At 43.2% G+C, this 22,486-nt stretch overlaps 1 protein-coding gene across 1 annotated transcript in view; it reads left to right on the top strand.

Annotated features, from left to right (window-relative positions):
- LOC143291169 (estradiol 17-beta-dehydrogenase 11-like) overlaps positions 1-22,353 on the top strand; it is a 24,388-nt gene extending 2,035 nt beyond the window's left edge. Inside the window, exons 2-6 of the mRNA XM_076600871.1 lie at positions 4,397-4,636; positions 5,842-5,948; positions 15,261-15,398; positions 18,714-18,830; positions 19,781-22,353. Coding sequence (XP_076456986.1) covers positions 4,397-4,636; positions 5,842-5,948; positions 15,261-15,398; positions 18,714-18,830; positions 19,781-19,868 — 690 coding nt within the window. The 3' untranslated portion in view covers positions 19,869-22,353. The remainder of the gene's footprint in view (positions 1-4,396; positions 4,637-5,841; positions 5,949-15,260; positions 15,399-18,713; positions 18,831-19,780) is intronic.
- The last annotated feature ends 133 nt before the right edge of the window (positions 22,354-22,486 follow it).

The raw sequence follows: 22,486 nt of genomic DNA, 5'->3' as shown, positions 1-22,486 counted from the left end.
AAGGGAGGAGAGTAGGGAGGTAGGAAGGAGGGATCCATCAGTAAGCAGTGTGTCCTGGGAAAATCCCAGGCTTCTACCACAGGCGCCTGACACACAATAACACTGCTATGAACAGAAGCACACCACACAACACACTATGACACACATTTTATTTTCATTTCTTTAAGACTGTTTCTTATTTTCTCACATTTTGTTTGATATCAAAAGAGCTAATACCAAAAGACTTCGTCTAAAATCACAAATGTGGATAGACGTTAAACAAAATAACGAACGAACAAACGAAAAGACTTTAATGAAGGTCAGTGTACCACCTCTATTTCTGTCATTACTAAGTCACACACACACACACACACACACACACACACACACATCGGGAGACCAATTAAACCCAACCAATTATCGAGGAATAACTCTAAACAACTCACTCAGTAATCTTTTTTGCCAAATATTAAACAATCGAATAACAAACTACCTCGAAGACAATAATTTACTATCAAAAGAGCAAGCAGGCTTTCGAAAATCACACAAGACCTCGGACCACATATTCATACTTAAAAAGATAATTGACGATGCTTTAAGAAAAAGAATGAATCGCCTTTATTGCTGTTTTGTTGATTTTCAGAAAGCGTTTGACAGGGTCTGGCATCACGCTCTAATGCTAAAAATGTATCAAATCGGTATAAATGGAAATTGCTTTAGAGTTATTCAAAGCATGTATGAAAATGCCACAGTTTGCACAAGAACTGATACGGGATTTTCTTCTGAAATACCCATATTGAAGGGGGTACTACAAGGGAACACACTCAGTCCCACTTTATTTAATATCTTTATCAATGATCTCCCGAAATGTCTGGGCGTTACTGACTCACCATCCATAGACCTTGACAAAAGTGATAGTGTTTCGTGTTTACTATATGCTGATGACCTAGTAATTTTGTCCACGACAAAGATAGGATTACAAAGGAAACTAGATAAACTTAATCTGTATTGTAAAAACTGGGATCTAAAAATTAACATAGATAAAACTAAAGTAATAGTTTTCACACACACCGATCCCAAAGTGCCTGTTATTTTCACAATAGGCAATGATATAATCCAGACAACTGATCAATACAAGTACTTGGGTATATTATTTCACAAAACTGGAACGTTCTCATTCGCCCAAGAGCACCTAGCCAAACAGGCATTAAAAGCAGCACACTCCCTCCGACGAATCGTTAAAAAGCAAGATATTCGTTTGGATATTGTACTGCAGCTTTTTGATTCGCTTGTTTTACCTATATTATCATATGGATCCGATATTTGGTTCCCATGGGCTGAAACAAAAACTACCAATTCATTCAATACAGGAATGACAGATTTCTTTAGAAATTGTATTTCTTCGAAACATTCACATGAACAAATGCATATAAAATTTTGCAAACTGCTTCTAGGGGTACATTCTAAAACAATGAATCTGCCAGCTCTAGCCGAACTGGGCAGATTTCCAATTGGAATTCATATTGCATGCAGGGTTCTTGACCACTGGACTCATATTCTGGATGCACATAATGATAGCCGTATCAAAAAGGTCTATATGTCGATAATGAACCAACCAGACACAACTGAAAATCCCTGGATACAATTTGTAAAGAATATTCTTCACAATGTAGGATTAGGTCATGTTTGGAATAATCAGTCGACATTTAGTAACAGCAGACTTAAATTTACATTACGCCAACAACTAAGAAATAGATATGTACAATTCTGGAAACAGAGAAAAACTGAATACAGCAGATTAGACTTCTACAACAAAATTAAAAGAAACGATTATCAAATTGAGAATTATCTAACTGATAAAATCGATCCTGCTCACAAACAAGCTCTTTGTCAACTCAGAATAAGCGCACATTATTTAAACATCGAACGAGGAAGATATGCAAACATTCTCAGAGAAGAGAGGTTATGTGCTATATGTGAAGTTGTTGAAGATGAATTGCATTTCTTAGATACATGTATCTTATTTCATAATTTGCGAAGTCATCAAATCACAACTATACAGCAGTATGATCATCAATCAAATGTGATCTCTAGAAAAATACAAAACAATATACTAAAACCAAGTGATTTATTCACCTGCGATGACTGTCAAAAAACACTTGCCAACTATGTATTTCAGTGCATGCGTATTAGATGACCGTTTATTTCTTTGTTCTCTTTGTTCTTTGTTGTGTCTATTAATCCTTCGGGATTTTATGACAATAAATGAAGTCAAGTCAAGTCAAGTCAAGTCAAGTCAAGTCACACACACACACACACACACAAATGAATTGGCATGCATGCACATAAGCCACACAACATACATGTGCTCATTTCTCACACACACACTCTCAATCCTGATTTTTATAAAACCGCTCCCCTGAATAAACTCAAGTACATGTCACTTGTGTAACATCCAAACAGTAAACAGTTACCTTGCAGACAAGCAGGTAAATGGTAAACCTTGAAGATCTGTTGTTGTTGTTTTTTAAAGAAAAGAGGAACAGATTCAGATGTGAAGTTTCAACATTGTTTTTCAACATGTACTCTGTATGCAAACTGATAAGAAGAAGAGCTAAATCAAAAGATTGTGTGCCCTTGTCTTTGTTTGCAGTGACAGTGGTCTTGTTTAATGTTGAACACTGTCAGCCTCATGAACAATGGGTCCCTTCCGTCCCACTCACAGAGAAAATGGGATGCAGTTTCAGGCATTAAAATAAGTCTTCATGATACAAGACATGTAACTTTAAGACAGTGTTCATGATACCAGGTGTTTAACTTTAAGACACTGTTCATGATACCAGATGTTTAACTTTAAGACACTGTTCATGATACCAGGTGTTTAACTTTAAGACACTGTTCATGATACCAGATGTTTAACTTTAAGACACAGTTCATGATACCCGGTGTTTAACTTTAAGACACTGTTCATGATACCAGGTGTTTAACTTTAAGACTCAGTTCATGATACCAGATGCTTAACTTGACACAGTTCATGATACCAGATGTTTAACTTTAAGACATAGTTCATGATACCAGATGCTTAACTTTAAGACACTGTTCATGATACCAGATGTTTAACTTTAAGACACATTTCATGACACCAGTTCATGACACCAGGTGTTGAAGACACAGTGCTCATGACACCAGGTGTTGAAGACACAGTGTTCATGACACCAGCTGTTGAAAACACAGTGCTCATGACATCAGGTGTTGAAAACACAGTGCTCATGACACCAGGTGTTGAAGACACAGTGCTTATGACACCAGTTGTTGGAGTGATGACCTAGAGGTAACACGCCCACCTAGGAAGTGAGAGAATCTGAGCACGCTGGTTCGAACCATGGCTCAGCCACCGATACTTTCTCCCCCTCCACTAGACCTTGAGTGGTGGTCTGGACGCTAGTCATTCAGATGAGACGATAAACCGAGGTCCCGTGTGCAGCATGCACTTAGCACACGTAAAAGAACCTACGGCAACAAAAGGGTTGTTCCTGGCAAAATTCTGTAGAAAAATCCACTTCAAGAGGAAAAAAAAAACTGCATGCAGGAAAAAATACAAAAAAATGGGTGGTGCTGTAGCATAGCGATGCACTCTCCCTCGGGGAGAGCAGCCCAAATTTGAAACAGAGAAATCTGTTGTGATAAAAAGAAATACAAATACAAATGACACCAGGTTTTGAAGACACAGTGCTCATGACACCAGGTGTTGAAGACACAGTGTTCATGACACCAGGTGTTGAAGACACCTGCTCATGACACCAGGTGTTGAAGACACAGTGCTCATGACACCAGTTGTTGAAGACACAGTGTTCATGACACCAGGTGTTGAAGACACAGTGTTAATGGCACCAGGTGTTGAAGACACAGTTCTCATGGCACCAGGTGTTGAAGACACAGTTCTCATGGCACCAGGTGTTGAAGACACAGTTCTCATGACACCAGGTGTTGAAGACACAGTGTTCATGACACCAGGTGTTGAAGACACAGTGTTCATGGCACCAGGTGTTGAAGACACAGTTCTCATGACACCAGGTGTTGAAGACACAGTGTTCATGGCACCAGGTGTTGAAGACACAGTTCTCATGACACCAGGTGTTGAAGACACAGTGTTCATGACACCAGGTGTTGAAGACACAGTGTTCATGGCACCAGGTGTTGAAGACACAGTGTTCATGGCACCAGGTGTTGAAGACACAGTGTTCATGACACCAGGTGTTGAAGACACAGTTCTCATGACACCAGGTGTTGAAGACACAGTTCTCATGACACCAGGTGTTGAAGACACAGTTCTCATGGCACCAGGTGTTGAAGACACAGTTCTCATGACACCAGGTGTTGAAGACACAGTTCTCATGACACCAGGTGTATATTGCAGAAGAACAACGATGAGACGGCCGCAGAGGTGAGGGAGCAGGGCGTGGATGTGTATTCCTACACCTGTGATGTCAGCAAGCCACCAGACGTGCAGGCTGTTGCGCAGAAGATGCAGGAGGCAGTGGGGGAAGTGGATGTGCTGATCAACAATGCGGGCATTCTGTACGGGGGTGCGCTCCTGGACATGGAGGAGAGACACATCCGTCGCACCTTTGACGTCAACACCCTTGCTCACTTCTGGGTAATGCTGCCCTCAGGCTGTTCACTTCTTCAGCACAGTGTTGGAGATTATGCATCACACTTAGGGTGTTGGAGATTATGCATCATCACAGAGATTATGTATCGTCACTTAGGGTGTTGGAGATTATGCATCATCACAGAGATTATGTATCATCACATAGGATGTTGGAGATTATGCATCATCACAGAGATTATGTATCGTCACTTAGGGTGTTGGAGATTATGCATCATCACAAGATTATGTATCGTCACTTAGGATGTTGGAGATTATGCATCATCATGGAGATTATGTATCGTCAGGTAGGATGTTGGAGATTATGCATCACCACTAAGGATGTTGGAGATTATGCATCAAATCACTTAGGATGTTGGAGAGATTATACATCAAGTCACATAGGAAGTTAGGGATTATGCATCAAGTCACTTAGATTGTTGGAGATTATGCATCAAGTTCAGTAGGGTGTTGGAGATTATGCTGTCAGTCCCTTAGGGTGTTGGAAATAATGCATCAAGCCTCTTAGGGCATTATAGATTATGCATAAAGTCACTTGTGTTAGAGATTATAAATCAAGTTACTTAGGGTGTTGGAGATTATGCATCGAGTCACTTAGTCTTAGGAGTTGTTGGCTTGTGGTGATATATCCCCCTGGGAAAGGAGAGAATCTGAGCACACAGGATCAAACTCCACATTGGCCAGTATTTTCTCCCCCTCCACTAGGCCTTGAGTGGTGGCTGCATACAAAGCACTCAGAATTCAGAGACTGTAAACTGAGGTCCCATGTGTAGCATGGACTTCATGCACATAAAAGAACCATTGACAATAAAAGGGTTGTCCCTGGCAAAATTCTACAGAAAAATCCACTTTGATAGGAAAACTGATATGCTAGCAGGCAGAAAAAAAGACAAAAAAGAAGGGTGGTGCTGAGCTGTTTTGATGTGCTGTCCCTGTGAACAGCAGTCTGAATTTCACAGAGACAAAAAGTGATACATTTCAATACACTTATGCATCAGGTCAGTTAGACTCTTGGCAGACTCTTGGATCAAGTCACATAGTTTTGCATCAGTATCAGTTTTGTTTGTCATATGACTGTTGCTTTCTATGTCACCGTGATCTGCTGAACTGTTTGTGCTTCTGTTTTTACCCTGTGTTGTGTTTATCATTGGTTCTGCAGAATACCACTTGATTCAATGTTGTCATGGTGACAGACTGTGCGGGAGTTTCTGCCATCCATGCTGGAGAAGAACCAGGGCCACATCGTCAACATTGCTTCTATGGCCGCCAAGTCTGGCACTGCCTTCCTGGTGGATTACAGGTACAGTGTACAGTGGATGACAGGTACAGTGTAGTACAGGTTAGAGTGGATGACAGGTACAGTGTAGTGCAGGTACAGTGGATGACAGGTACAGTGTAGTACAGGTACAGTGGATGACAGGTACAGTGTAGTACAGGTACAGTGTAGTACAGGTACAGTGGATGACAGGTACAGTGTAGTACAGGTACAGTGGATGACAGGTACAGTGTAGTACAGGTACAGTGGATGACAGGTACAGTGTAGTACAGGTACAGTGTAGTACAGGTACAGTGGATGACAGGTACAGTGTAGTACAGGTACAGTGGATGACAGGTAGAGTGAAGTACAGGTACAGTGGATGACAGATACAGTGGATGACAGGTACAGTGTATGACAGGTACAGTGTAGTACAGGTACAGTGGATGACAGGTACAGTGTAGTACAGGTACAGTGGATGACAGGTACAGTGTAGTACAGGTACAGTGGATGACAGGTACAGTGTAGTACAGGTACAGTGGATGACAGGTACAGTGTAGTACAGGTACAGTGGATGACAGGTAGAGTGAAGTACAGGTACAGTGGATGACAGGTACAGTGTAGTACAGGTACAGTGGATGACAGGTAGAGTGAAGTACAGGTACAGTGTATTACAGGTACAGTATATTACAGGTACAGTGTAGTACAGGTACAGTGTAGTACAGGTACAGTGGATGACAGGTACAGTGTAGTACAGGTACAGTGTAGTACAGGTACAGTGTAGTACAGGTACAGTGTAGTACAGGTACAGTGTAGTACAGGTACAGTGGATGACAGGTAGAGTGAAGTACAGGTACAGTGGATGACAGATACAGTGGATGACAGGTACAGTGTATTACAGGTACAGTATATTACAGGTACAGTGTAGTACAGGTACAGTGGATGACAGGTACAGTGTACAGTGTAGTACAGGTACAGTGGATGACAGAGTGTACAGTGGATGACAGGTACAGTGTAGTACAGGTACAGTGGATGACAGGTACAGTTGGATGACAGGTACAGTGGATGACAGGTACAGTTGGATAACAGGTAGAGTTAGTACAGGTACAGTGGGTGACAGGTACAGTGTATTACAGGTACAGTGGATAACAGGTACAGTGTATTACAGGTACAGTGGATGACAGGTACAGTGTAGTACAGGTACAGTGGATGACAGGTACAGTGTAGTACAGGTACAGTGGATGACAGACAGGTACAGTGTAGTACAGGTACAGCGGATGACAGACAGGTACAGTGTAGTACAGGTACAGCGGATGACAGACAGGTACAGTGTAGTACAGGTACAGTGGATGACAGACAGGTACAGTGTAGTACAGGTACAGTGGATGACAGACAGGTACAGTGTAGTACAGGTACAGTGGATGACAGACCGGTAGAGTGTAGTAGGTGGTTCGTCTGTCGGGATCGACGAGGACCATCTAGTCATCCTGGGGTGGGTGGGTTGGGCTCTTTGGGTGCGCAGATGACTGGTCAGGCCAATCCGCGCCCGGAAGGTTCTGACGCAGTGTGGACAGGGGATGGTGGCGGCTGTCGGGACTTGCTGGCACTGCTTTTCCTGGCCTGTCTGCGTTGCTCTGCTGCAGCGATTCTGTTGGCCTCACAGGATTTGGCGTCTTTGTGGACAGCTGAACGCCACTGTGGTCTGTCCATTGCATTCAGCTCCCATGTGTCGTGGCTGATGTTGAAGGCCTTCAGAGAAGCTTTCAGAGTGTCTTTGAAGCGCTTCTTTTGGCCTCCATGGTAGCGCTTGCCATGGTGGAGTTCACTGTACAGCAGTTTCTTGGGGAGCCGGTGGTCTGGCATGCGAACTACATGGCCTGCCCAGCACAGTTGGGCCTGCATCAAGATGGTGTAGATGCTGGGCAAGTTTTCACGAGTGAGCACATCTGTGTCAGGTATCTTCTCTTGCCACTTTATGCCGAGAAGTTTTCTGAGGCTGGTGGTGTGGAAGTGGTTCAGCTTTTTGGTGTGGCGTTTGTAGACTGTCCATGATTATTATCCATAGAGCAGTGTGGTGGGAACTATGGCATTGTATACTTTGAGCTTCGTCTCCAGGGTGATGCCTCTCCTGTTCCAAACATTCTTATGGAGTCTGCCGAAGGCAGAGCTGGCTTTGGTGAGTCTGGCATTCACCTCGTCATCGATGACAACTGTGCGAGAGAGTGTACTGCCCAGGTATGTGAACTTGTCCACCGCGTTCAGTTGTTGCCCGTTGATGAAGATGTTTGGTTCAACGTAAGGCTTTCCTGCAGCTGGCTGGTGCATCACCTCAGTCTTCTTTGTGCTGATTGTGAGGCCAAAGTTGTCACAGGCAGCAGAGAACTTGTCGACGCTGTGTTGCATGTCAGCTTTGGAGGCAGCGTTGAGAGCGCAGTCATCAGCAAACAGGAAGTCATTGACGGTGTCTGTCCTCACCTTGATTTTTGCTTGAAGCCTCCTGAGGTTGAGGAGTGAGCCACCTGTGCAATACCTGATGCCAATGCCTATGTCAGTGTCTCTGAAGGCATCTGTCAGCATGGCTGAAAACATGAGACTGAACAGGGTGGGGGCAAGAACACACCCTTGCTTGACTCCATTGGAGATGGAATGGTTCTGAAGTCTCTCCGTTGTCTTGGATTCGGGCCAGCATCCCATCATGTAGTTGCCATATGATGGTGATGAACTTTCTGGGACATCCGTACTTCGCCATGATTCTCCAAAGGCCATCTCTGCTAACAGTATCAATGGCCTTGGTCAGATTGACATAGGTGGAATAAAGGTCGGCGTTCTGTTCCTGACACTTCTCCTGGAGCTACCTGGCAGCAAACACCATGTCGATAGTCCCGCGTTCTTTCCGGAAGCCACACTGGCTCTCTGGTAGGAGACCTTGCTCAAGGTGTGCTGTGAGACGGTTGAGTAGCACTCTGGCCAGAGTCTTGCCTGCGACGAACAGCAGTGATATTCCACGATGGTTGTCACAGGCCTGACAATTTCCTTTGCGCTTGTACAGGTGTATGATGGAAGCGTCTTTGAAGTCCTGTGGAATTGCTTCATGCTGCCAGATGAGATGGAACAGCTGATGGAGCTTCTCAGTCAGCGCCATACCACCTTCTTTGTAGACCTCAGCTGGGATGGAGTCTGAGCCAGGGGCTTTGCCACTAGATAGCAGATGGATAGCTTTCTGAGTCTCCTCCCAAGTTGGAATGGTATCCAATGACTCACTGACTGGCACCTGGGGGAGTCAGTCAATGGCTTCCTCATTGATGGTGGAAGGGCGGTTCAGTACGCTGTCAAAGTGTTCAGCCCATCTCTCAAGGATCCCGTCCGTGTCAGTGATTAGGGTAGAACCATCAGCACTGAGGAGTGGAGCAGATCCAGAGGTGGTGGGACTGTAGACTTCTTTCAGGCCGTTATAGAAGTTCTTCATGTTGTTCCTGTCTGCAAAGCCCTGGATCTCATCAGCTTTGTTGCTCAACCAGGAATCCTGCATCTACGCAGTTTCAGCTGGATGGTGCTGCGTGCATTCTTCAGTATGTCTTTCTTTGATTGTGACTTGGGATCTTCAATGTGGGCTCTGTAGGCTTGGTGTTTGTCTTCCAGCAGCTGCTTGATCTCAATGCAGTTCTCATCAAACCAGTCTTTGTGCTTCCTGGCAGAAGGATGACAGACAGTTAGAGTGTAGTACAGGTACAGTGTAGTACAGGTACAGTGGATGACAGACAGGTAGAGTGTAGTACAGGTAGAGTGTAGTACAGGTACAGTGGATGACAGGCACAGTGAATGACAGACAGGTAGAGTGCAGTACAGGTACAGTGAATGACAGACAGGTAGAGTGTAGTACAGGTACAGTGGATGACAGACAGGTAGAGTGTAGTACAGGTAGAGTGTAGTACAGGTACAGTGGATGACAGACAGGTAGAGTGTAGTACAGGTACAGTGGATGACAGACAGGTACAGTGTAGTACAGGTACAGTGGATGACAGACAGGTAGAGTGTAGTACAGGTACAGTGGATGACAGACAGGTAGAGTGTAGTACAGGTACAGTGGCTGACAGACAGGTAGAGTGCAGTACAGGTACAGTGAATGACAGACAGGTAGAGTGTAGTACAGGTACAGTGGATGACAGACAGGTACAGTGTAGTACAGATACAGTGGCTGACAGACAGGTAGAGTGTAGTACAGGTACAGTGAATGACAGACAGGTAGAGTGCAGTACAGGTACAGTGAATGACAGACAGGTAGAGTGCAGTACAGGTACAGTGAATGACAGACAGGTAGAGTGCAGTACAGGTACAGTGAATGACAGACAGGTAGAGTGTAGTACAGGTACAGTGGATGACAAACAGGTACAGTGTAGTACTGGTACAGTGGATGACAGACAGGTACAGTGTAGTACAGGTACAGTGGCTGACAGACAGGCAGAGTGTAGTACAGGTACAGTGTAGTACAGGTACAGTGGATGACAGACAGAGTGTAGTACAGGTAGAGTGGATGACAAACAGGTACAGTGTAGTACAGGTACAGTGGATGACAAACAGGTACAGTGTAGTACAGGTACAGTGTAGTACAGGTACAGTGAATGACAGACAGGTACAGTGTAGTACAGGTACAGTGGATGACAAACAGGTACAGTGTAGTACAGGTACAGTGTAGTACAGGTACAGTGGATGAAAGACAGGTACAGTGTAGTACAGGTACAGTGAATGACAGGTACAGTGTAGTACAGGTACAGTGGATGACAGACAGGTAGAGTGTAATACAGGTACAGTGGATGACAAACAGGTACAGTGTAGTACAGGTACAGTGTAGTACAGGTACAGTGGATGAAAGACAGGTACAGTGTAGTACAGGTACAGTGAATGACAGACAGGTACAGTGTAGTACAGGTACAGTGGATGACAGACAGGTAGAGTGTAATACAGGTACAGTGGATGACAAACAGGTACAGTGTAGTATAGGTACAGTGAATGACAGACAGGTACAGTGTAATACAGGTACAGTGGATGACAGACAGGTACAGTGTAGTACAGGTACAGTCAATGACAGACAGAGTGTAATACAGGTACAGTGGATGACAGATAGAGTGTAGTACAGGTACAGTGGATGACAGACAGAGTGTAGTACAGGTACAGTGGGTGACAGACAGATAGAGTGTAGTACAGGTACAGTGGATGACAGACAGGTACAGTGTAGTACAGGTACAGTGGATGACAGACAGGTACAGTGTAGTACAGGTACAGTGGATGACAGACAGAGTGTAGTACAGGTACAGTGGGTGACAGACAGATAGAGTGTAGTACAGGTACAGTGGATGACAGACAGGTACAGTGTAGTACAGGTACAGTGGATGACAGACAGGTACAGTGTAGTACAGGTACAGTGGATGACAGACAGATAGAGTGTAGTACAGGTACAGTGGATTACAGACAGACAGAGTGTAGTACAGGTACAGTGGGTGACAGACAGATAGAGTGTAGTACAGGTACAGTGGATGACAGACAGGTACAGTGTAGTACATGTACAGTGGATGACAGAGTGTAGTACAGGTACAGTGTAGTACAGGTACAGTGGATGACAGACAGGTACAGTGTAGTACAGGTACAGTGGTTGACAGAGTGTAGTACAGGTACAGTGTACTACAGGTACAGTGGGTGACAGACAGATTGTAGTACAGGTACAGTGTAGTACAGGTACAGTGGATGACAGGTACAGTGTAGTACAGGTACAGTGGATGACAGATATAGTGTAGTACAGGTACAATGGATGACAGAGTGTAGTACAGATACAGTGGATGACAGACAGGTACAGTGTAGTACAGGTACAGTGGATGACAGACAGGTACAGTGTAGTACAGGTACAGTGGATGACAGACAGGTACAGTGTAGTACAGGTACAGTGGATGACAGGTACAGTGGATGACAGAGTGTAGTACAGGTACAGTGTAGTACAGGTACAGTGGATGACAGTGTAGTACAGGTACAGTGGATGACAGACAGGTACAGTGTAGTACAGGTACAGTGGATGACAGATATAGTGTAGTACAGGTACAATGGATGACAGAGTGTAGTACAGATACAGTGGATGACAGACAGGTACAGTGTAGTACAGGTACAGTGGATGACAGACAGGTACAGTGTAGTACAGGTACAGTGGATGACAGACAGGTACAGTGTAGTACAGGTACAGTGGATGACAGGTACAGTGGATGACAGAGTGTAGTACAGGTACAGTGGATGACAGTGTAGTACAGGTACAGTGGATGACAGACAGGTACAGTGTAGTACAGGTACAGTGGTTGACAGAGTGTAGTACAGGTACAGTGTAGTACAGGTACAGTGGGTGACAGACAGATTGTAGTACAGGTACATGACAGGTTCAGTGTAATACAGGTACAGTGGATGACGGACAGGTTCAGTAAGCCATCAGCAGGGTCTGCACTGGGACACATTCACCCGTTTTGGTACATGCACACACACACACACACACACACACAAACGAGTTGATGGACAAGGAACTGTTTTTATCATCCAAGTGAACCATTGATAAATGCTGTTTGTACATACAGAGATAGTACAGGTACATTGTTTTACTTTTAAAAAGCAGATGATCTCTGGTACTGTTGAATGTATTTCATGTTAAAAGTTGATCAAATGTTTACATACCCGACTGTCAACTGGAAAGTGGTGATTTAAATTCCATTTGAATGATACAGAGAGATGGACTGCATGATTTCATAGCTGCTGTGGTATTATGAATGAAGAATCATTTTTTGAGTGTGTACAGTGTTGTGTATGTACATGTGGCATGACTGTTATCAGTGTACATGTAGTATGAACAAAAGTTGACATTTGATCCATGTCTCCAGTCAGCTCTACTCTATGTATTTGGTGTGTGTGTGTGTGTGTGTGTGTGTGTGTGCGTGCGTGTGTGTATGCACATTTGTGCATGTGTGCAAGTGTGCTTGCATGTGTGTGTCGGTGTCTTTGCTCTTTCATTTAACTAAAACAGCATAACTTGGCTATTTTTCATGTTCTCTAGAGGGAGGGATATCACTGAAAAGTCTGCTGACATGTCATTCACCTGTTCTATCAATTGTTTAAACTGATATAATTACTGACTGGGTGACTGATGTGGTTACTGACTGGGTGACTGATGTGATTAATGACTGGGTGACTGATGTGATTAATGACTGGGTGACTGATGTGGTTAATGACTGGGTGACTGATGTGGTTAATGACTGGGTGACTGATGTGGTTAATGACTGGGTGACTGATGACTGGATGACTGATGTGGTTACTGACTGGGTGACTGATGTGGTTACTGACTGGGTGATTGATGTGGTTACTGACTGGGTGACTGATGTGATTAATGACTGATGTGACTAATGACTGGGTGACTGATGTGATTAATGACTGGGTGACTGATGTGATTAATGACTGGGTGACTGATGTGGTTGTGACTGATGTGGTTACTGACTGGGTGACTGATGTGGTTACTGACTGGGTCATTGATGTGGTTTATGACTGGGTGACTGATGTGATTAATCACTGATGTGACTAATGACTGGGTGACTGATGTGATTAATGACTGGGTGACTGATGTGGTTGTGACTGATGTGGTTACTGACTGGGTGACTGATGTGGTTACTGACTGGGTGACTGATGTGATTAATGACTGATGTGACTAATGACTGGGTGACTGATGTGGTTACTGACTGATGTGACTAATGACTGGGTGACTGATGTGACTAATGACTGGGTGACTGATGTGATTAATGACTGGGTGACTGATGTGATTAATGACTGATGTGACTAATGACTGGGTGACTGATGTGATTAATGACTGGGTGACTGATGTGGTTACTGACTGGGTGACTGATGTGGTTACTGACTGATGTGACTAATGACTGGGTGACTGATGTGATTAATGACTGATGTGACTAATGACTGGGTGACTGATGTGGTTACTGACTGGATGACTGATGTGGTTACTGACTGATGTGACTAATGACTGGGTGACTGATGTGGTTACTGACTGATGTGACTAATGACTGGGTGACTGATGTGATTAATGACTGATGTGACTAATGACTGGGTGACTGATGTGATTAATGACTGGGTGATTGATGTGGTTAATGGCTGGGTGACTGATGTGGTTAATGACTGATGTGATTAATGACTGGGTGACTGATGTGACTAATGACTGATGTGGTTAATGACCGGGTGACTGATGGGGTTAATGACTGGGTGACTGATGTGGTTGTGACTGATGTGGTTACTGACTGGGTGACTGATGTGGTTACTGACTGGGTGACTGATGTGATTAATGACTGGGTGACTGATGTGGTTAATGACTAAGTGACTGATGTGGTTAATGACCAGGAGACTGATGTGATTAATGACTGGGTGACCCCAGAAGTGAGTACATGACAGGGAAGAACATGTTGATACATGACTCAAACCTGCAATCAGACAGAAAGCAGTTAGAACAGTGACATGAGATAGCTGTTTATCCAAGATAACTCATGGCTGTTGTCTCTTATCAGTCATTTATTGCTATCAACACAAACAGCTGACTGTCCTTATGTCAGTGATGCAGGTGTCACTGTCGACTTTCTCCTTGCTCTTTTCTGTCCATGCTGGGCAGCACTTTGATGGAGGTGTTCTGACCATTGCTCTCATGCTATCAGCCTTGTGCTGTACAATGATTTTAGAATAACATTCACCCATTAGAACATGCTCAAATTTATTCTGTTTTAATTTCTTTGAATGTCCAGTTCTAAAATAGCCCATACCCAAATGTGTTCTTTTTAATGTAGAAGTATACACAGTGTTGGGCGCAATAGCCGAGTGGTTTAAGCATTGGACTTTCAATCTGAGGGTCCCAGGTTCGAATCACAGTAACGGCGCCTGGTGGGTAAAGAGTGGAGAATTTTCCTATCTCCCAGGTCAACGTATGTGCAGACCTGCTAGTGCCTGAACACCCTTCATGTGTATATGCATGCAGAAGATCAAATACACACGTTAAAGATCCTGTAACCTATGTCAGTGTTTGGTGGTTTATAGAGACATGAAAATACCCAGCATGCATGAACCACGACAGAGTCATCGGCAAGTCGATGTTGGTCGTGTAATGGAAAGAAGAAGAAGAAGAAATCAGTGGGGTCTAACCGCAGCAAACAGAATCACCTGATGGAGAAAATACTCTATACTATATGTTGTGACATGTGACATAGTTCCCACTAACACTTTCCCGGAGTTGCTGACATCCAGTGGACAGGTGGTTGGTCAGTGTGGTGCTGTCTGTCTGTCTATCAGTGCATCCAAGTTTGCAGTGTACGGGATGACTGAAGCTCTGGGGGACGAGATCAGACAGCTGGGAAAGACTGGTGTGAAGACCACAGTTGTCTGCCCCATGTTTGTCAACACTGGGCTCTGCATGTTCCCCAAGGACAGGTAAACCTGTGTGTATGTGTGTGTGTGTGTGTGTGTGAATTTGTTTGTTCGTATGTGTGCATGTGTCTTTGCATTCATGTGTGTGTGTGTTTGTACACATGTGCACGTGTGTGTGTTTGTACACAAACATACATTTGTGTGTCCATACATGTGAGAAAATGTGTGCATGAGAGAGAGAGAGAGAGAGAGAGAGAGAGAGAGAGAGAGAGAGAATGATTAAGGGGAACTCGCAGGCTTAACTATGGATAAACCATCATCAGAACTTATAAACCATCATCAGAACTTGGGTAAAATTACGATAGATCTGTCAACTGTCTTTGCAGTGTATTTTTGTTTGCTGACTCAACACTGACAGCTTTCATTTTCTTGCATTTGAATCATGTCAAATGGCAGTGGATGAAAAATACAAGAAGAGAAATAATTTTTATAGTTGTTCTCTTTTGATCTTGTCAGGTTGAGTGTTCTTTATTATCAGAAGCAGTAGTTCTCTCTTTGAACTGATCTGAACTGACAGAAGTAAGTTACATAACAAATAACTTGATCAGTCTCCTTGTCATGGGTACATGAACAATACTCCTAATGAATAAGGATGGACAGTTTATTGTAAGTATGGGAGTGCTGTTTGCCTTCATGGCTGGGTACTGTTGATCTCACCCCCTGGCAGTGTGGAGAACCTACTGCAAACACTGGACCTTCCAACCCTCCAGGACCGAAGGAAACAACGGCGGCTGATCTTTTTCTTCAATGTGGTTGAGGGGCTGGTATTGGCCATATCTTGTGATAATGTCTTAAAACTGCAAAGACAAGGCAGCCTAATAAACATTAGATCTGACAGTTCCTATTGGTCAACCAATCTATTGACAGGTACATGCAGAACAACAGCAGGTGCTTCTCCATTCAGTCATGCAAGACAGAGCAGTCCAAAAATTCCTTTTCCAGTGAACTGTATCAAACTGCAGTGTCCTCAGTGACATTACAGTCCATGCAGGCTCCACCGTGAGCTTCAGAGCTCTGATTTCAAGGAGCTGGCCACTCCAACCACTAGGCCAGCAGACCCCCCTCACAACTGCCCGCCCCCAGCCCCTCCCGGTCACAACTACGCCAGTCACCTTGATTCTGTGATGTGTAATTATCAAGATCAAAATCAAGATCAGTATGCATGCCGGTATGCTCAGCGTTTAAGCAAACGTTTGGCAAATAGACTGCCCAATAACTTTCAAACAAGGGATGGTTGAACCTTGGTGTTGTCATGAAAACATTGGCAGTTTGTGTGCCACATTGATGTAACTGTAAGGCAGCAGTAAGTACCATGCTGTGTCGATGTAAGGCAGCAGTAAGTACCATGCTGTGTTGATGTAAGGCAGCAGTAAGTACCATGCTGTGTTGATGTAAGGCAGCAGTAAGTACCATGCCATGTTGATGTAAAGCAGCAGTCAGTACTGTGCCGTGTTGATGTAAGGCAGCAGTCAGTATTGTGCCATGTTGATGTAAGGCAGCAGTAAGTACCATGCCGTGTTGATGTAAGGCAGCAGTAAGTACCATGCCATGTTGATGTAAGGCAGCAGTAAGTACCATGTTGTGTTGATGTAAGGCAGCAGTAAGTACTGTGCCGTGTTGATGTAAGGCAGCAGTCAGTATTGTGCCATGTTGATGTAAGGCAGCAGTAAGTACCATGTTGTGTTGATGTAAGGCAGCAGTAAGTACTGTGCCGTGTTGATGTAAGGCAGCAGTAAGTATTGTGCCATGTTGATGTAAGGCAGCAGTAAATAACATGCCGTGTTGATGCAAGGCAGCAGTAAGTACCATGCCGTGTTGATGTAAGGCAGCAGTAAGTGCCATGCTGTGTTGATGTAAGGCAGCAGTAAGTACCATGCTGTGTTGATGTAAGGCAGCAGTAAGTACTGTGCTGTATTGATTTAAGGCAGTAGTAAGTACCATGCCGTGTTGATGTAAGGCAGCAGTAAGTGCCATGCTGTGTTGATGTAAGGCAGCAGTAAGTACCATGTTGTGTTGATGTAAGGCAGCAGTAAGTGCCATGCTGTGTTGATGTAAGGCAGCAGTAAGTACCATGTTGTGTTGATGTAAGGCAGCAGTAAGTGCCATGCTGTGTTGATGTAAGGCAGCAGTAAGTACTGTGCCGTGTTGATGTAAGGCAGCAGTCAGTATTGTGCCATGTTGATGTAAGGCAGCAGTAAGTGCCATGCTGTGTTGATGTAAGGCAGCAGTAAGTGCCATGCTGTGTTGATGTAAGGCAGCAGTAAGTGCCATGCCATGTTGATGTAAGGCAGCAGTAAGTGCCATGCTGTGTCGATGTAAGGCAGCAGTAAGTGCCATGCTGTGTTGATGTAAGGCAGCAGTAAGTACCATGCTGTGTTGATGTAAGGCAGCAGTAAGTACCATGCTGTGTTGATGTAAGGCAGCAGTAAGTACCATGCCATGTTGATGTAAGGCAGCAGTAAGTACCATGCCATGTTGATGTAAGGCCCACACTGACCATCACTGCCAGATGCCTCTCCTCCTGTATTTTTTTTTTTTTTTTTTGCCGCCCCATCACCTACACTGTTACAGTGGCATTACTGACTCCCACTTCACTCATCCAGCCACTCAGGGTTTGTCTCCCAGTCTCAGTGCTGGCATTACATGGGGAATTATCGGTGTTAGGTTGCCTGGAGGCCACACATCAAAGAAGATCCTGCACTTAAAGCGCAATGTATGAATACTGATAACACTATTTCATCTGCCAAGTGCATAGCTGTTTTCCTCTGTTTTAATTGTGGACATGATCTTTGTCAAAGTGCAACTCATGCCTGCTGTGTCTGCCATCCACAGACACTATGTTTTCCCTTATTCTGTAAGTGATGGAGGAAATACTTCTTAAGGATATAACTCACGCACACAGTCAAACATAAAATAAACAGATAAATGAATAAGTCAATAAATAAATAAAGCCTAATACAGTTACAGATACACTACATGAATTCATGGTTTTCTTTTTGTAAACTTTTTGTCATTAAAAAAATCACTTTCAGCTTTCACACTGTGATGGTTTCAATTGTCCCAGTCATGATTTGATCACACTGTATTGTCTGCGGGGCTGTGTGATGCAGGTTTGGGAAGATCCTGACCCCACAATCACTCTGTGCTGTCTGTGTGACGCAGGTTTGGGAAGATCCTGACCCCACAATCACTCTGTGCTGTCTGTGTGACGCAGGTTTGGGAAGATCCTGACCCCACAATCACTCTGTGCTGTCTGTGTGACGCAGGTTTGGGAAGATCCTGACCCCACAATCACTCTGTGCTGTCTGTGTGACGCAGGTTTGGGAAGATCCTGACCCCAAAGGAGGTGGCGGCTGCCACTGTGGAGGGGATTCTGAGGAACGAGCAGTACGTCTTCGTGCCTCGCTTCCTCTGGCTCAGCCTCCGCATCACTGGGTAGGTCATCATGCGACTTTTAATCAAACAAAAAAACACACACACATACACAGAGCTCATTCATTCTCTCTGTTAGTCAGTCACTCAGCCACTTTCATGCACTTGTACATGAAAACACGTACAGTGTTAGTGATATTTAAAGAAGAGATGGTGTGTGTGAGTGCAGGTTGTTCCCAGTGTGAGTGATGTTTACAGGGTTTGTAGAGTCCTGGACGTCTGGAAACGTCTTGCTTAAATGAGAGAACCATTTCCAGGGCTGGAAAATTAATTGAAAATGGGTTTTGCCTGTAAGGTTCTGGAAAGGTCTTGTGATTTTGATAAAACCATTGACCAGTTCCATTAAAAAAAGAAACAAAATGAACTATCAAGATGTGATGATGATTGAACATCTGTACCACAATGTCTGCAAGTCTTTTTCATCAGTGGTGTAGCAGATCAGTTTTTGATTCAGCTTGGCTTTGTGCTCAGTGTGGGAAACGTTTAGTCTGGCCTGAAAAGGTGTGGAAATTTGTCTGGTCATGTGTGTGGGAACCCAGATAAAAAGAAGACATGGTGTGTAGTGCAGGTTGTTCCTATGTGAGTGATGTTTACATAGACATGGTGTGTAGTGCAGGTTGTTCCTATGTGAGTGATGTTTACATAGACATGGTGTGTAGTGCAGGTTGTTCCTATGTGAGTGATGTTTACATAGACATGATGTGTAGTGCAGGTTGTTCCTATGTGAGTGATGTTTACATAGACATGGTGTGTAGTGCAGGTTGTTCCTATGTGAGTGATGTTTACATAGACATGGTGTGTAGTGCAGGTTGTTCCTATGTGAGTGATGTTTACATAGACATGGTGTGTAGTGCAGGTTGTTCCTATGTGAGTGATGTTTACATAGACATGATGTGTAGTGCAGGTTGTTCCTATGTGAGTGATGTTTACATAGACATGGTGTGTGAGTGCAGGTTGTTCCCAGTGCGTGTGAACCAGTACATCAAGGAGGTGATGCAGGTGGGCATTGATCCCCAGTACCAGCACATGAAGAAGGATTAGACAGTGCACCTGGTGCCACCTGGAGATTTCACCTGGATTGATTTGATTTGAAGTCTGTTCACTCTTGGTGATGGACTAGAAAAATGTAAAAGTAAAGGGAAGGGGATGGGTTGGGAGGGATATGCCAGATTCTTCATACACATTGTTTAAGATGGAGCACTGAAAAAAGCAAGTTTTAGGTCTTGAATTACAAATCCAAATCCTGTATTTGAATCACACTCGAACCATCTGTAAAAAAAACAACCACCTTGGAGATACATATATTCCATAATGATAGTGATGACATACATATATTCCATTGTGATAGTGATGACTTATGAGGAATATATTTATTAACAATAGTTCAGGTTTGAATGTACATTTTGTACTTGAGAATAGGATTTTCATTTCATATGAACCATTTAATTGGAAATATAATGTAGTATATTTAAAAAACAAGACAAAAAAACCCCAAACTTTTCCTGGATGTATATTAGCAATAATGAAGAATGAAAGACAAAGATAACTTGATAATTTTATGCCAATAATGTTCAAATAGGATAAAAATTTGAACATTGAGAACAACTGTTTTCTTTACATTATTCACAAGATTTCTGGTGTAAAAAAGTCCGTGGAGAAAAATACCCAGACACCATAACACAAACAGTGCACTGACAGCACATTGTTAATGAACGTGACTGGCAAGCTTTCGTGGATGTACTGCAACAAATGATATGATAATCTGTGCATAACAGGACTATATGCAATCCCTTGATTTGATAGATAAAAAAACATATGTTGATAACCTGTTATGTGCCAGTGCTACATGGCTTCACCAGCAAGCTGAAAGTCAGATATATGACAGAACAGCACAGAACCTGCAGAAATTGTGTACTGAATGAGTTTCTTACCAAATTGCTTCCTTAAAATATTTGTTTATTGAGGAAAGTTGAATTGACAAACTCATTCCTGCTTTTCTGTATTACATGTCAATGATATCAGTGTCAGTATTACATGTTACGTGTATTAGTCTATAACATTGTAGCTTACTCACTCCCTACTGGGCGATTTGGAAGCGTGCATTCCTCTGTATACTGGGCGTTTGTATATGTTTCTTTAAAAATTGTTAAAAAATAACGAGTAAACACAGTCTAATGAAATTTGGACACACAATTGTTCATTTGTTGAGGTATTGAATTAAGAAAGCACAACATTTCATAACTCTAACTTCTAAAATGCTTTCTGTACAGCAGGAGGTAAATAATAATTTTTTCATGACGTAAAATGTGAGGGTGGTATAGAATTTGTATAGGTGAAGTCTGCTCCATTCATAAAAACAGCATTGTTTTCCACAAATCTCACTCTTAGAATCCCATTAGAATGTAAATGATGAATGAATGGGAACCTCTAGAAACTGCAAGTGAACTTCGAGGGGTTGAGGGGGGCGTAGTCTGTCATGCCTTGTAACTTTTGTCTGTGTGTGTATGGTGGAGTGTTGGAAAAGAAACATCGAATCAAACAAACCCTTCCTCGATCTGTTCCAGTGGTTCATTAGCATATTCACCACCAATCACCCTCTCCATTCCAGCTGCCTGTCACTTGCCACATCAACTGCCCCTCCCCCTTCCCCTGTCACCCACACCAGTTCCACTGTCCAAGACACATTGCCCTCCTCCTGTTGGACTAAAATAACTCTCCTTTCTCCATTCCCTTCCAAGTCAAAGCCATCCCTTTGATCTTGTAAAGCTGAAAGCACGAATTTCTTGTCTCTTTCGAGAATAACATGTTTTAGCCTGAGAGGCCATTGTCACACGTGCAATCACTCAGTCCAGGTTGGAATAAAAATAGTTGAAATCTCAGTGACAAGCAATGATTGGCCAATACCAGTGGTCTGATGTTTTGCTGTGCTAATAAGGCAAGACAGTAGACCCATTCAGTATTGTCCATCCCCAGCTGTGTGAGGCGTGGAAATTTTTGAAGGTCAGAACGTGTATAGCGGTAATCAGTAGGCAACGCTCTCGCCTGCCATTACTTGATATCAGGTAATTAGTAGGGAGTGAGTTAAAGTTAAATCCAGTGTTAGAGTATATACCTGTAATGCTTAATTTGTGTGCCATTTGTCACATCCGTTCATAATTATGCTTGCATGTAAAATCATCATGGTGATTTGACCCCCCCCACTCTCTCTCTGCACTGGGGTCTTGTATCACATTATAACATGTTTATCGCTGAGGTTTGTCTATTATTTTCTGTTTTTTTGTTTTGTTTTTTGTTGTGTTTTTTTAAATAGAAACGGATGGTAATTTTTTAAATAATAAAATTGATGGCAGTCACTAGTGACACATGATGGTTATCGTTGAACTGTTACTATTATATCCCTTGGTCTTCCAAATGATTTGAAAATGTTGTTGACACCATGTATAAGTGTGTGTATCTGTGATGGATTGGTTTTGGTATGCACTGATATATCATAATAAACATAATATAGACATTTTTAAAAGACAAATATGTTTTGATATAATGAACTTTAATTGTTTGGAACATTTTCTGATAATGTAAACATTTCTACTGCCATATAGCCTGTGAATTCATATCCACTGTGTCTAGGGCAAGGCTTCCACCATTTTAACCTTCCTCAA

Source organism: Babylonia areolata, chromosome 16, assembly GCF_041734735.1.
Source record: "Babylonia areolata isolate BAREFJ2019XMU chromosome 16, ASM4173473v1, whole genome shotgun sequence".
Taxonomy (NCBI): domain Eukaryota; kingdom Metazoa; phylum Mollusca; class Gastropoda; order Neogastropoda; family Buccinidae; genus Babylonia; species Babylonia areolata.
This window is presented reverse-complemented; position numbering and strand designations above follow the sequence as displayed.